The sequence below is a fragment of the Nymphalis io genome, chromosome 26, assembly GCF_905147045.1.
Source record: "Nymphalis io chromosome 26, ilAglIoxx1.1, whole genome shotgun sequence".
NCBI classification, from domain to species: Eukaryota; Metazoa; Arthropoda; class Insecta; order Lepidoptera; family Nymphalidae; genus Nymphalis; species Nymphalis io.
In genome coordinates this window covers 2,036,600-2,053,227 of record NC_065913.1, presented here as the reverse complement: position 1 = coordinate 2,053,227, position 16,628 = coordinate 2,036,600, and the positions used below count along the sequence as shown (strand labels likewise).

The window sequence follows — 16,628 nt, the reverse complement described above, 5'->3', positions numbered from 1 at the left end:
CTTAACCGATGATCGTTGGTTCGAACCCTGGCAAGCACCACTGAATTTTCATGTGCTTAATTTGTGATTATAATTCATCTCATGCTTTACGGTGAAGGAAAACATCGTGAGGAAACCTGCATGTGTCTAATTTCACTGAAGTTCTGCCACATGTGAATTCTACCAACCCGCATTGGAGCAGCGTGGTGGAATAAGCTCCAAACCAAGCCTCAAAAAGAGGAGAGGAGGCCTTTAGCCAAGCAGTGGGACATTCACAGGCTGTTACGGTACGGTACGTATTTTCTTACGGTACGGTACGTATTTTCTATTTTTTTTTTATTCTACTATTATAATATGCCAAGGTCCTATCCAGGATTCAGATAATACAAAGATTGCTCCGAGCTAAAACTACGCCGAAATTAACATTTTTCCAGTAGGCGAATTTTCACCAACCACACTCCTATAATTTTGCTTCTTATAAATCGATTATCTAATCAATTTTTATAAACGCGTAAGCAGATTAGAGCAGAACCAATGAAATCAGCCCATAAAAGTTGACGTAACCTTAACGTTGGCAATGATTTGACAAACATGGAACCATAGTTGTTATATCAATTTAGTTTCATTTTATTTCAAGTAGGTAGTAATTGACACATGCCCCACCTGATGGTAAGTGGTCACCACCGCCCATAGATATCAAATCAACAGCCAATCGTTGTCCACTGCTGAACATAGGCCTCTCCCAAGGTGCGCCAAAGCTCCCTGTCCTCCGCCTTCCGCATCCAGTTGGTGCCCGCCACTTTCTTAAGGTCGTCGGTCCACCTGGCTGGAGGGCGCCCTACGCTGCGCTTGCCGATTCGCGGTCTCCACTCTAGGACTCGTCTGCTCCAACGGCCATCGGTCCTACGACATACGTGACCAGCCCACTGCCACTTCAGCCAGCTAATTTTGCAAGCTATGTCGGTAACTCCGGTTCTTTTCCGGATAATCTCATTTCTGATCTTATCCTTCAAAGATACTCCGAGCATAGCTCGCTCCATAGCACGCTGAGCGACTTTGAATTTGTGGACTAGTCCCGCAGTTAGTGTCTACGTTTCGGTACCGTATGTCATGGCAGGTTAGACTCATTGGTTGAAGACTTTCGTCTTCAAACATTGCGGTATAGACGACTTGAGGACTTGACGAAGGTTGCCAAATGCTGCCCATCCCAAGCGAATTCTTCGATCGGCTTCCTTCTCGAAGTCATGCCATAGATATTGGCATCTTAAAAAATATTGACGATCCCTTACAACGTTAATGCGTCACAAATATTGGGAACTAAGATGTTATGTACCGCTAAGTAACTTCTCTAACTTTGGAAAACTTTTGTATATACGATAGCATAAGGTACCTAAAACCTACCTACCCCTCTCCTCCCCTCCTCATACGCGCGCGAAGCCGCGGGCGATATTATATATAGTTCAACACCGATCCGATCTATAGCAGAAAAATCTCATCCCTTATATAGTTGTCCGAGCAACTTCAGTTATGGACATTCCAATCCAGATTTAATTTTATAACGAGCTTATAACTTTGACCGAAAGATTTTTACGTAAAACGAGACGAGTACACGAAATACATATACTGGTAAACCTTACCTAATTCTCCTTCGAGCATTATGAAATTTTTTAGGTTTCGAATAATTGTATCCTATTAATGTGACCTTGACGTCATACAAAATTGCCGAAACCGTTCAATCATTTGTTTTTATTATCTGTGGTTGTCGTTTCATCACATAAATATATATACATTAAAATAACATTAGCAATATCCTTTTTTAAGATATTACTAATATTCCTATTTACCCCTCCAATTAAGCGTACAGCTTGTGTTAGGAGTGGGGGACGATAATAGCCCACGGGGATCGAACAAGCGACTGCGACAAGCGTTGCTATTGACGCTTAAAAATTACTTCTACACCCTACACCCTCAGAGAAAACGTCTCAATTACCATACAGTAGCCACATGTATCAAGTCGTTTTCTGAATTGTAAGTATAGAAGCGGTAAAATAAATGTGTACTTGTGTAGGTATCTCTACCTGGACCGTAACAGCCTGTGAATGTCCCACTGCTGGGCTAAAGGCCTCCTCTCCTCTTTTTGATGAGAAGGTTTGGAGCTTATTCCACCACGCTGCTCCAGTGCGGGTTGGTAGAATTCACATGTGGCAGAATTTCAGTGAAATTAGACACATGCAGGTTTCCTCACGATGTTTTCCTTCACCGTAAAGCACGAGATGAATTATAATCACAAATTAAGCACATGAAAATTCAGTGGTGCTTGCCCGGGTTTGAACCCACGATCATCGGTTAAGATTCACGCGTTCTTACCACTGGGCCATCTCGGCTTTTTACCTAGACCAGCGATTCTTAACCGCGTGCTGCTACTACTACTGTGCCGCCAAGTTTTAAACATAATTATGTTAATATTATTAAACAATACGAATTAAAAAGAAAAATCCTTTTAAAAGGAATAGATATTTAAATCTTTTTTTTTTATAGAATAGGAAGGCGGACGAGCATATGGGCCACCTGATGGTAAGTGGTCACCAAACGCCCTTAGACATTGGCATTGTAAGAAATGTCAACCATCGCTTATAGCCAATGCGCCACCAACCTTGGGAACTAAGATTATATGTCCCTTGTGCCTGTAATTACACTGACTCACTCACCCTTCAAACCGGAACACAACAATATCAAGTATTGCTGTTTTGCGGTAGAATATCTGATGAGTGGGTGGTACCTACCCAGACGAGCTTGCACAAAGCCCTACCACCAGTAGTAATCCATAAAATTTGATTGGGTTCGTAATCTATTTTACGCATTGTGTGTAGGTAAGTAAATCATATTTAAACTTATATTTTTCTTTGTGTGCCACCAAATTTTGAAATCGTTGGAAGTGTGCCGCAACAAAAAAGAGGTTGAGAATCACAGACCTAGACCCTAACCTTAGATCATCTACCACCAGACTACTATTGTTTACATCGTGAACACGGATACGTCCTCGCTATTTCTACACGCTTATCGAATATGTACAAAAAAAATTACTAACGACAACTCACTAAAGCCAATTTCATTTTATAATACATACTCGAGTAACATTTTATATTAGGTACAGTTTTCATTCAAACTTAGCTAATCACTTCCTTTTAGATTAAAAAAAAAAAACATGCAAAAAACATTTTATATAACGTTACAATTTCATTCCGACATAGTTACGTAAAATAATAGTTTAAACTAACAAATTAAAATATAATATAAAAATGTGATTTCCTTTTTCCTGTCAAACTCGTTTAATTAAACTCGAATGGGCTGTCATTTCCTTATATTCACAATCGGATGAATAATTTACGAGAGCATGTCGTATATTTTACATACAGACAAACAAAGAAACATTCGCTTTTATGGATCTACATAAAACGTTTATTTCGTAATATTACATAATACCAAATCTATTGGTTTAAATTAACCAAATTTATTGGTGGCGCACGCCGGTAAAGCTAAGTCGTCATGATTATTTCCGACATCTTTTTTTTTTATTTAGAATAGCATTTGGGCCACCTGATGTTAAGTGGTCACCAACGCCCAGAGACATTGGCATTAAGAATAAGAAATGTTAACCATCGCTCAATCGCCAATGCGCCACCAACCTTGGGTAAACACTGCTCACTCACCCTTCAAACCGGAACACAACATTACCAAGTACTGCTATTTTGCTGTAGAATATCTGATGAGTGTTGGTACCTACCCAGGCGAGCTTGCACAAAGCTCTACCACCAGTAAACACATCTTCAACAATCATCGTCATATTTCTTACACAAAACATTAATGAATTATACACCTAAATACCCCCCCCCCCCTATCACTCAGTTTATTCATGAAAACCGTATAAAATTCCGTTCGGAATCTTTTGAGTTTATCGCATTCGAACAGACAGCCATACTAGACGCGGCGGGGACACTTTGTTTAATATATATGCAATGATATAAAAAATAAATAAATAATCATTGTAAAAATTGTATAAATGAAGAATATTTTATGCATATACTATATTCTATTATATATCCCTGAACCGAAGGTTATATACCTATTAATAACACTTGTATAATTTAAATATACGTGATGTACACATAATTAAATATATACTTTGTATATATAATTTATGTTTGATAATAAATAGTATTATATTATGCTACAAAATATTTTTTTTAAGATTAAATATATTTTACAATACAAACAAATAATTTAAAAGCTCAGATGACCCAGTGTCTAGAACATGTGAATCTTAACCGAACTATTACGGATTCGAACCCGGACGATTTCCAATTCGAACAGAATTTCCATGATTACATGATTTTTAATTTAAAATGTTTCAAATGAAAATCTCCATATTTTTATACAGTATATATTTATTTAAGCCTAGATGGCCCAGTGGTAACAACGCGTGAATCTTAACCGATGATCGTAGGTTCAAACCCGGGCAAGCGCCACTGAATTTGCATGTGCTTAATTTGTGATTATAATTCATCTCGTGCTGTACGGTGAAGGAAAACATCGTGAGGAATCATGCATGTTTATTCCACCAACCCGCACTGGAGCAGCGTGGTGGAATAAGCTCAATATCATCTCCCCAAAAAGGGAGAGGAGGCCTTAGCCCAGCAGTGGGACATACACAGGCTGTTACTGTATATTTATTTATTTATATAATAAACACCATCAGCATATTCACAAAATAAACAACAAAAAAACACGTCAATTACGACTAGTACAGTGTGATACACCATTATAAGTACAAAAAATTATAACCATTGGAGAAGCGTGATGGAGTTAACTCACTATTAAAACTCCTCAAAAGTAGAAAGGAATCCTTTGTCCAGCATCGAAACATTTAGGCTGTTACTGTTTACTATATTTCTGATGCTTGGATATTCTACTTTAATCCAATGTCACTTTATAATTACAAGGTTCCATGTAACATGTGTTTACATACATAATACCTTACGGCAACATCGCGTCACATTATATTATGCTAAATGAGATTTCATTTTATAACATAATATTTTCCTTATTTTTGGAAAATTTTCATCAGTAACTACAAGAACACAGTCACGGTTACTGTTCACGTCAATATCTTATAAACCTAATTAAAATTATGTTTAAACATAATTTTATTTATATTATTAATATATTTATATATATTACATACATAAATAATAAAATTTAATATATATATTTCATATTAACAATATCTCCCGTTAATCTTTATAATTATTATTCTTTATTTGTAATATAAAAATAACAAGATTGCCACCAGCGACTGCTTACAGATACTTATCAGGTTTTATATGTAGTTTATCGGAATAATAGACACATACAAATTACAACGGCAAGTATTATACCGAGATGTTCCGCGCGGTTTCAAACGCGTTATATGTACAATCCAAAACTTGAACTCATTTTGTGAGAGATTCTTTTTTCAAATTAGCCTTGTAAATCCTGAGATAACTGCGTTCAGACTAACACATATCTAAGCTTAACAATATTAGTATAGACTTTACCGATTATGCAAACGGTTATCTTCGTAACGTATGCCGGTCATTATTGTAAAGAAAAAAAAATGACATTTATCAATTATTATTTATAAATGATTAATAGATAAGATATAATATAGGCCATTATAAAAAAAAAATACAAATATTAATCTGTATTAATGTTCGCTCAGTGTTCGAAATTCGAACATAATTATTATTTAAAATTTGAGGATAACATTTACACACTTTTGTATATTTGCATTTTTCTTACTTTGATTTTGTTTTTTTTTTTTTAATGATAACACTAAAGCTGGTCAATAGCTAGAAATAAAAAAAAAATTAAAAAAATTGACAACTGAGTAGTAGATACCGGACTATTTTATCTTTGCATATTTATGTATAATATAATACAATAACTCTTTCTAAATAAAAATGTTCTCAAATATTAAATATTTTAATACTTATAATAAAAATAATGAATAATGCTGTAATAGCTATTATATCTTTAGTACTTTACTTTCTGTGCCATTATTTCACAAGTAAAAGACATTAAGATAAAAAATAATATAAGCCCATCTAATAAGGTACCACCCACTTATCCAATATTCTTTTGCCTAAGAGCAATACTTAGTTTTGTCTTCCACTTACCCTCAGGTAGCCCACAAACCCTCTAAGCCACCAAATCCACAAATTTAATAATAGATGTTTAGGTAATTTAAACAGCTATCATTAATTTTTATCTATACACATAATTAGTTAATTCTTCAGTTTAATTAATTCTTATTTAAATAAATTATTTATTACGATAGCAACGACAAAATGTTTTAACAAAATGTAGGTTACTTACTCTTTCCAGTTATCAATCTTGGACTGATCGGTGGACGATCTTCGATTGAAATTGTCGTATTCAAATCAGATTCTTTTCCAAATGTATTATTATTATACTTTTTAACACTGTCAGCCCAGTCCTGTATCCATGTTTTATCACCTTTACACCTATTTAAGCTCAAATAAGATAATTTACCCACTACTTGGTCGGTCGTTATATCTGAATTACTGTCCGTTAAGGCTTTTTGGGCATTCCTTAAGGCAGTGCTTTCAAATTTAGCATCATCAAGAACACCTTTGTTACTCGGTAATGACACGGGCACTGAGGATTCTCGTGAGAGCCTATGTACATAATCCGTCTGATCTATGTCCGATTTGGTCAAACTGCACCGTCTACGACTTGGTATTTCAACCTTTGCAGGATACTTTGAGCTTAGAACCCCTGATGTTGTAACTGATGTAAACATCCCCTCATCAACATCCTCATCATGTTTCGGAGGTGATTTTGAGAATGTTTTTTCTGTTATTGTCCGAACCCTATTCTTTATCTTTTCTAAATAACTCCGAGTTGATTTTATCTGCTTCGTCGTTTGTAAAGCCAAGTCACTTTCGTTAGGAGATTCATAGCAACATGATATTTCTAATACATTTTTATCTTTCGATATCTTTTGTAGTTCATTACCTTTATTAGATGAGACCGGTGCCCTCAGGCAGATGTCTCTCCTTGGTTCTTTAGTGATAACTTTTTGAGGATTGGGAAAGTCGAAAATTATTTCAGGATCATTCTCAATGTTTTTAGTTTTATTTAAAGCAACTTCTAGAGCTTCATTGTATATATTAGTACCAAAAGTACGGTCTATACTCATTCTAGCCTTCTGCTCCTCAGTATAGTTATCACCTTCGATAGTATATGTACCAGTGGACGAATGATTTGATTCTCCATCAACATCATCATCATCATCTATATACAATGGTTCCGATTTTGATGGACACTTTTTAAATAATAAATCAGGAGTCACTGACGATGCTCTGCTTTTACGCAACGGACTTTTAGAATGTTCTGGAGTGGACAAACCATTGTCAGGGGTTAATATATCTAACTCGGGGCTAGAAATATCTGTCAGCATAACACCTTCAGGGCTCTGATCGATAATATCCATAGGATGTTTATTGTTAATGTTACAGTAACTCGGCGATTTATAAACATCTCTAATATAGGAACTGTTTGAATTCTTTAGAGGTAAGTTCAGGGCATGACGGGACGTAAAGTTATCACTTCTCGACATTATGCTGTCGACTATAGGACTTTTGGACGTACGTTTGAATTGGAGCAGGTCATTGACAGGCGATTTCACTTGTCTATTTGTTACTGGACTAGTTATATTCGATCGATCACTACTCTGAGCGAGCGGACTTCTTCTTAGTTTTAGAGAACCTGACAGTCCACTGTCTTCTTGATCTGACGAAAAATATCCCTCGGAATTGTAACCTTGCGCTTTCCGGGGAAGTTTAGCGCTCATAGGTGGTCTCTGGGAGACAGGACTGGGCCTCGATTGACTTGCAGACATCGACTGTACCCGCTGGTGACGGGCCTGAGACTTCTTCGCTAGCTCCTCGAGTTTACGGTTATCGAACTGTTTCGCCGCGCCAAAGTCAATTGTGAAAGCCATGGGATGTGGTTTGGGTGTAGTTGGTTCCGATTTATTCTGACCTTCCTCAACACTGTCATTTTTATTTATTTCACTATCCGTCTTGATCGCTTCCAAAACGCTATTCTGCCCTTCGGATAAAGGACTCGAAACCTCTTCAACACTAACACTCATATTTTTCAAGGATTTAATAACCGTGACATCATATTCACAAAACCATCGCTTTCAATAAGCACTGCCTTTGTTTCACTTTAAAAGAAACTAAATTTAGCACAGCACAGAAAACACAGAACTAAGAAAAATTAATAGAATTAACGAAAAGTGGAACGAGAGCACTTGTAAAAAAATATCTACATTCGTTCGCGATTAGCACGATCGCATTCGCGAATAGGCGACAGAACGACAACAGACACGACGAAACGAAAAAGGAATGTTATGATTTCATGGACCAACCGTATGATTTTTATTTTTAGATCTTATCTTGGCAACACTTAGTACATATGTACAACTATCGGTAGCCAATAAGAAAATAGGTGCATTGTCAATTCCTAATTCTTATTGGTAACTTTCATTACTACAAAATATTTAAAAATAACAAAACAAAAGAATGCTATTTAATACGGTGTCATGATATTTATTTGAATATAACATATATATTTTATCAACTTATAACATTTCTCAATATTTTTAATTGTATTGAAATAATATGTGTAATATTTCAGTTTACATTATTTATTATTTTTAAATGTATTTCCTATTAACTAATATTGAAAATAAAATAATACATTATTCTCGATTAGTTTTTCATTGGTTTCAAAAATAGTAAAACGAAACTGTTACTGTCAAATTGACATAAGCTTAGAGTTACAATAATAAAGACTTTACCTTAAGCTTGGTAAATTTGTTCGTGTGATAACGTTACATGTTTTACATTTAAAAAGTTATTATTTTTCAATATGATTTGCATGAATAGTTTAAGCCTTTTTAAATATTCAATAGATTGACATTAGCTATAGCATGACCATTCATATACTAAAAATCTAAAAATATATCTACATTTTAAATTGAGTTATACAGTAAACTTCAATAGATTAAGAAAATGTATACTCAAATCATGGCTTAAAATAAATCATATTGTATTTTAATTTAAGCGAGTAGTTTTAGAAGATTAGGCTGGCTAAGACGTGTGTATAATTGTATCATATTTTGATTAAACATTACTTAATTAATACATTTTTTGATACCTATGTATACTTATTTATAGTTCTAACTTCTTATTTCTATTGATTTTATTGATGTTTATTTTATTTAAATAAGGTATATATTTTTATTTTTTGTAAGGTGAAATAATTTTAGAAATTGGCAAACTTTCTGTCAAACTGTACTTGTAATAAATATATGTCAAAAAGTTCTAAAAGATGGCAGAGGCCGCCTTTTCGAAGGACGGGAAATATTATTCAGCTATAACTCAAGACGGTAGATTAAGAATATGGGACACAGAAACTAATCTTCTGGAACAGGAGTACACGCCAAACCTCCATTTAACCTCACCACCAACATGTTTGCAATGGATCAGCGTCACATCAACTACAGTAAGGATATCACACGTGGTTTTTTATCCTCTATATTGGTTAATTTAAATTTAAAATAAACATAGCTAGTTTAAAATACATAGCTTTTGTTATATCAAGGATTACAGTGTTGATGATTTAAAATAAATCCGTCGATATCATGTAAATATTAACATAACCTTAATTTCAGAGTCCACAAAAAGGTAGAAGAAAATCAGTCGATGTTCAAGAAACACAATGTATAGCATTAGGAACATCAAGTGGAAAGATCCTGCTATATTCTATAAGCCAAGCTAAAGTAGAAACTATCCTGACAGATCAGAAAATAAAGAATAAAATTCAAAGTCTAGACTGGCATCGGAAATATGGCTTGTTTAGTTGTACGCAAGACAATTTCGTCCAAGAGTGGGACATAGAGAGTTCAACAGTTACAAATAAATACAATATTAATATTGTAAGTAAGAATAAACAGAGTAACAAAATCAGCGCTATAAGAATTGTACCTCATAACCAGGTCAGTTACATTTCTATTTCATAATTTATATTGAATTTATATATATATATATATGTATAAATGTTTTATTTACATATTAAATTGTATATATTATTTGTTAAAATCCATTAGCTGTGCACTACTATAACCATTCCAATGATATAAGTAGCATTCCCGGTTTCAATCAAATCTTAGAAAAGCGTAAGTTTTAGAATAAATCAATAGTTTATGTAAGGTATGTCAGTGGAGTGGAGGAATCAGTTTGCCCAACTTAAAAGTTCAAAGCTTCTGCTTTAAGGCAATCTTATCATTGATTATTTCTATAATGTGTTGTAATGTTTCGTCAAAGTTTTTTGAAAAAAAATATCCAATATGATTGCATAGCATTTATTTAATGTTGATATTAGGCCAGAAACCTTGACATTACTGTCAGCTAAACTTTACTAACCGAAGAACTCAATTGAGTTTAAGTTTCCTTAACACTAAATTCAATTGAGTGGTTCGGGTCCTTACAATGTATAGATGTTACCCAATAATTGTAGGGACACTTAGTATAAACATCAACACTTTGTGAAATGTCAAATAATTAAGAACAGTGCATAATGCTTTTAATATAAGAGGCCATTTTTATTATTTATTAAATAAACACAATAAAATATAAACTATCAAAATTTCTATTGTAATTCGACTATTTATTATATGTATATGGAGTTTTCTATTATGATCATCTTAATTATAAATGTAATTTTAATTTCAGAACACTCCCGCCAAGTATTTAATAGCAGCATCATGGCAAGTTTGTCTCTGGAGATTGCATGGGAAAGATTCTACAGTGATTAAATGCCTCGGGCACAGTGCAGCGCCCAGAGCTTTGCTAACGATAGCTCAATTAAATAAATCATGTTGGTTGATAGAGGGATCGCAGTAAGTTACCATTTTGTATTATCCAGATAATTGAACTAGTATCGTATTTGGTAAAATGGTATGATACTCCTAGTATTGTCAGGTCTATAAATACGATATACAACATTGACAGCACACCGTACAGTTATTGAATATATTTTATGATATTGATAATTTTTTTATTAAAGTAAAACTTGAATAATTGTTATGCTTATTATAATAATGAGCTAAGAAAATTGAACATTTAACATGTATTGGGTTGAACAGGTTATATTTTCAATCTATTTACATTGTTATAAGTTTCTGCTACTTATTAAAGCCATTTCTACAAATATTGTATCTCACATGTATAGTAATTGAATTGTAATAATTTGAAAATTTGCAGAACTGAACGACTTCTATCATTTTGGGACGTAACAATAACAGAGGAGCACCTACCTCAAACAAACGGAGAAGAAGTGACACCAAGTAAACGACAAAGAAAGTTATCCCTTAATGCTCCCGTCATTCCCACACCAACATACAACTTTGTACTAGAAGATGCTCCGAGAATTATTGACGTTGAAATAAAAACGGAAGATGGCGCTACTAAGTTAAATTTAGCAGCAACGACTAGGAGTGGTGTTGTACATTATTATGGTCATATGTTAAATGGGTACGTTAACTTAGAAGAAATTTAAGTAAATGAAAATACAGTGATTGCTCAATGCACTGCTGATCATACAAACTAAGATCCCTTGTTTAACTGACTAGCAATGCAAATCAAATTTTGATGATACAATAGATGATTATTTAGTCGTACTTGACCAGATAGTTCTACACAAAAACGGCAAATATTTACACATATTAATAAAAATAGTCTTAATTCTGTTAATTTTTGTATTGATAATTATTTGATTTAAAATAAGTAGGCTAATTGGCCACCTGACGGTAAGTGTTCACCACAACCTTAGAGAATAGCATTATTAAAAATATTAATCCTTACATTGTCAGAATAAACCAAAACCAAATATATGATAAATCAAGAAACCAGAAATAATATTCAATTTCTAAATATTATATATATTTTTTAATAACAGAGCATCAACAAAGCCTATCAAACCTTCCAATACAATACAAGTTACGACGGAGGATGCACAACCTTTGCCCTTACAGTGTTGCAAATTACCAGTGACCGGAGACTTGCTGATAGGATACAACAATGGTCCGACATTACTTTTTGAGAAAATTGTAAGTATACAATGTGCTATTTTTTAATGCCGATACATAATATAGCTGAATTGATATGGATCTATAGAAGAATTAAGGTGCATTAACACCTTTTATTAAAAACTCAGCCAGTCGTATCCACATAAATACTCTATTTAAATAAAAAACCATAGTTGCTCCTTGCTTCTGTTCTTTTATAAAACAGGCATTATGTATGAATTTACTTTTAAACAGCTTCTAAAACGGTGCTCTATATCATTAGTTTCTAGCCAGTATAACTATATTTTAATTTTTTTTTTTATATTATTTTCTAATATAAAGACTTAAGTTTCGTTAGTGTATCCGGGGTTCAAACTAAATCTCATGATCTGATAAATATGCAAATAACTCACTTTTTGCAATAATAGTCCTTATTCATTTATATATTCTTTATTGAATTTAAAAACTAAAATATACATAATATGGGATTTACTAAAATTGCATGAGATGCTCATAATATTAAATGGATATAAAAAATATCAACACAGTATAAAATAAAATCACTCAATCTTTAAATCGTAGCTAATATTATAACTGTTTGTTAAGCTTGTTTGTTACGCTCTTGCGTCTTAACCACTCAATCGATCATTAAATCAAACCACATCTTCCAATATAAAATAAGCTTATAAGATTATATTCAAATGGTAAATTCCAGACTCCAGATTTAAAATCAAAAACTCAAGTGTTAATACGGGGCGAGGTGAAAGTAAAGAGTAAAGCGAACCAGGCAAATGATGTCAACAAGGTCCGCTCAGGAAAAGGGAATGATGTCACATACGTGGAACCTATGGGAGGAGTCAGCAGGAAACGGCCAACACCGGGAGGCAAGGTTAGTTTTATGAATAGACCAATATTGTCCCAATAACGGGGTAAGTTAGTTACTGATAAGTTTTTGTAGTTTATATTTTGGGATTTCTTCTTATTTTTAACAAAATTGAAATTATTACAATAAAAAGTTAATAATAATTAAAAATTTGTTAACAGGTGGAGTTGTCGATGGAAGACCGTTTATCAAACCTAACAGTGGACGTCAAGAATCGGAACAAATCAGCAGTTAGTCAGAACATGACTAAACTTTTGATGCAAGGATTACATTCAAATGACAAAGCGTGAGTTATTTATTTAATATATTAAATGCATTGAATATAAATCTTTTGTGTTGATTAATTTATAAAGAATATTATATTAGTCGAAGAGTATATTTACAACTTTTTAGAACCTTAATAGTTTTTTGATCCTGATCTCTTTGTGAGGCTTTTGTCGTACCCATTTTTAAAACAAATGCTTAATTTAAACTACACAAGGGTCATTTTCGTCCCACTGAAAACAAACACTTCTTGAACTAAAAACTACAAAGTTGAAGATCTTTTATAAACAACATAACATGTGAAAGTTATTAAAATCGGTGACAAAAATGATCTAGGCATATATAAGTGAAGCGAAAATCTATTTATTAGTTATGCCTATGCTATATTATTATACTAATAAGGATTCTTTAAAATAGAGTAGGATATGATATTCATGATATGATATTCCCCCCAGTGTGCTGCTGTCGGTGCTGCAGCAGGACGACGCGCGGCTGGCGACTCGCACGGTGAGCGCCCTCCCCCCCGAGCACGTGCCGCGCCTGCTGCAGCAACTCGCAGACCTCGCCAGCCGCAAGACCAGCCAGTGAGTGCTCGCCTGCTACTTACACTTGAATAAAATTTTGTTTTTTTTTTTTTTATTCCAATTATATATATCTTTCACTTTTACAAGTACTTTTGAATGATCAAGAGTTACTAACGATTAGGAATATAGACAACTACTTATTACTACTAAATGCTTGCTTACTAATGTTTAATTCCGTACATGGTCTTGCCTATGCAATAATTATTTATGTAAATTAAACATAAAAAATGAATTAAATGTCATTATTTTGTAAAGTCTAAACAATTTCAAGGTAATCTCACAGACTGCCTATTTCCGCTGTAATTTTAAATAATATTTAAAGTTCAATATTAATTTATTACAGATGTGCGGCGGCTTGCACTTGGCTAACAGCTGTATTGAAGTGTCACTCGGCCTTAGTGTTGGCCACGCTTAACTCCAAAACATCGGACCATCTTACACAATTGCTGGCTATATTCACACACAGGTAATTTTAACAAAACATTAGTAGACTTTTATAAAAATTCCTATCATATGTAAAAAATTGGTACTTATTTTAAACAGATTGTTTCTTTATTATTTACTTTGATTTACTGGCCCATTGGATTCCCGCCCCAAGTCGGTGTGTAACAGTATGTATTCTGTATTTACACATTTATTTGAAATTATATTATATATGTAAATGTGTATAACAGTCAACTATTAACTATAATGGCTGAGTTATAGTTAGTCTACCGAAGGAACAACAACTGTGTGATTTAAAAAAAAGTATATATTGCATTATTTTATGAATATATTATTTATGGCGACAAATATATGACTATATATATATTGTTACATTCAAAGCACTAAATTAAAAAAAAAAAGTGTATCAGATGCGTTAATATTGCAGTTTTAAAGAACACTTTAACTTTACACATCTGCTTTGCCTCATGTATCAATATGTGTGCAACTTCACGTGATTAACTTCTGAGTGGCCAACTGAGATTACACCTCTTGTCCAAAATAAACCAAACATTATATGCAAAAGTCTATAATCAATGTAATAAATTATAATATTTAAACTCCGTACAATAAACTGCCCATGAGCTAAATAAGCGCGAACAAGTATAAGGTCTTTCTAACTATATATGATGTATTTCAGACGTTCACATCTGTGTCAACTGTTGAACCTGAAGGGTCGTCTCGACCTCACTATATCGCAACGCTCCACTGAAGATGAAATTGTTGAACAGCAACCCGTACTTGAATACAATGGTATGTATATACTTGTAAGAAAGAAGATGGGTTTTGTAAAACTCTCCTTGTTACTATTATTCATTGCTGTTTCATTACACAATTGATAAAAATACATATTCTTCACTCAAAAATAATAATTTAATCATTAATAATGGTATTATGCAAATAATATATTTAAAGATAATTTTCGAACTTAACGTAGATTTTTTTTTTCTATAAACAATACTTTTTCAATCTTGAAATGTCTAAATAATTGACAAAAATCAGATAATGAACATAGGATGTTGAACAACAAAAATAGTTCACTATTTGCGTCGATATCCACACATATTCTTATTTATTCCTACAGTAGCTGTACTCCGCGATTTAACCCCTTTTAAATTTGTATATCATACATGGAATAATAAACAATCCTAATATCGCTTTCATCCTATTCAAGCAAAATAAAAAAATAAAAACTAAAAATTATTTTGCAATTACAAATTATAATTATCTACTTATTAAATGACTAAAATATCATTAAACAAATGTGCACGCAAAACTTGATAGATTGAACTGATTTTGAAGAAAAAAATATTTTTTGAATTTAATTTGTAATTTTAAATTTGAAAATTATACCAGACAAACAAATGCTATGACAACTTACAAATACTCAGTTAATTTTAAAATCACAGAGAACACACTTCTCACTTCACTTCAATTTTATTCTTTTGTATTGATTTTGTACACTAAATTAATTCCAAAACATTATATTAATTGTTGTAAATAAGCATAACAAGTGTACCGTTTTGATATTGGTAATAATAATTTGATTTAAATTATTTCAAATTACAGACACATCATCTGATGAAGAAGTGGAACTTGAAAAGTATCAATCAGACAGCGACCAGATGTGGGAAGACGATGAGGTGGACGGAGAGAGCCAAGGGAGTCGCAGTGACAGATCAGATGGCTGACACAATAAATATTGTTTTTATTTGATGTTTCATTTAAACCTATTTGCTGTAATTATTTTGTAAAGTTAAGATTAGTAAATGGAAATATTTTATTAAGTGTAATGCTCTTTTTATTCAAAACAATAGTACTAAATAATACATAGATTTGATAAAAAATGTAAATTACTGTGCGTTAGAAACGTTTTTCATATAAGCGTTTCAAATTTCTAAATAATTTATTCACTTCAATATAATAAAAGCCCAGTAAGAACCCATATATGATGTGCTAAAATGCTTCATTTAGATACCCTATCCATTTATATACATTTTAAGACAATATAACATGGCATACTTTTGTTTATCTTAATTATATTTACGCATTTTTTTACCATTATTTCTCTAATCATAATAATGCTTAAGCATAACCAAAACCAAATTGTTTATTCAACATTGAAGTACTATACTTGCTTATTGATAGTCAACCAGAAACTACCACCGGTTCGGAAAAGAAACACCCAGCCCCGAGAAGAACCGGCGCAAGAAACTCAGCGGGTTTATATATGTAT

General features: G+C 33.0%; 2 protein-coding genes across 4 annotated transcripts in view; one reads left to right on the top strand and one right to left on the bottom strand.

Moving 5' to 3' along the window:
• LOC126778424 (uncharacterized) overlaps positions 1 to 8,456 on the bottom strand; it is a 60,283-nt gene extending 51,827 nt beyond the window's left edge. For all 3 annotated transcript variants that reach the window (XR_007670139.1, XM_050501933.1, XM_050501932.1), the window contains exon 1: positions 6,394 to 8,456. Coding sequence is in view for 2 of the 3 variants with exons in the window: in XM_050501933.1 (XP_050357890.1) it covers positions 6,394 to 8,197 (1,804 nt within the window). In the remaining variant the exon portion in view is untranslated. The remainder of the gene's footprint in view (positions 1 to 6,393) is intronic.
• A 947-nt stretch (positions 8,457 to 9,403) lies between these two features.
• Positions 9,404 to 16,103, top strand: LOC126778473 (WD repeat-containing protein 43). Its single transcript, XM_050502056.1, has 11 exons — positions 9,404 to 9,615; positions 9,785 to 10,108; positions 10,845 to 11,011; positions 11,376 to 11,645; positions 12,070 to 12,220; positions 12,894 to 13,067; positions 13,223 to 13,347; positions 13,781 to 13,909; positions 14,253 to 14,375; positions 15,033 to 15,145; positions 15,962 to 16,103. The coding sequence occupies exons 1-11, from the start codon at positions 9,442 to 9,444 to the stop codon at positions 16,081 to 16,083; spliced, it is 1,872 nt and encodes a 623-aa protein (XP_050358013.1). The 5' UTR covers positions 9,404 to 9,441; the 3' UTR covers positions 16,084 to 16,103.
• The last annotated feature ends 525 nt before the right edge of the window (positions 16,104 to 16,628 follow it).

Coding starts and splice junctions, on each gene's coding strand:
- LOC126778473 (XM_050502056.1), top strand. CDS start 9,442: ATGGCAGAGGCCGCCTTTTCGAAGGACGGGAAATATTATTCAGCTATA. Junction 13,068..13,222: donor GGCCAACACCGGGAGGCAAG/GTTAGTTTTATG, acceptor ATTTGTTAACAG/GTGGAGTTGTCGATGGAAGA. Junction 15,146..15,961: donor ACCCGTACTTGAATACAATG/GTATGTATATAC, acceptor TTCAAATTACAG/ACACATCATCTGATGAAGAA.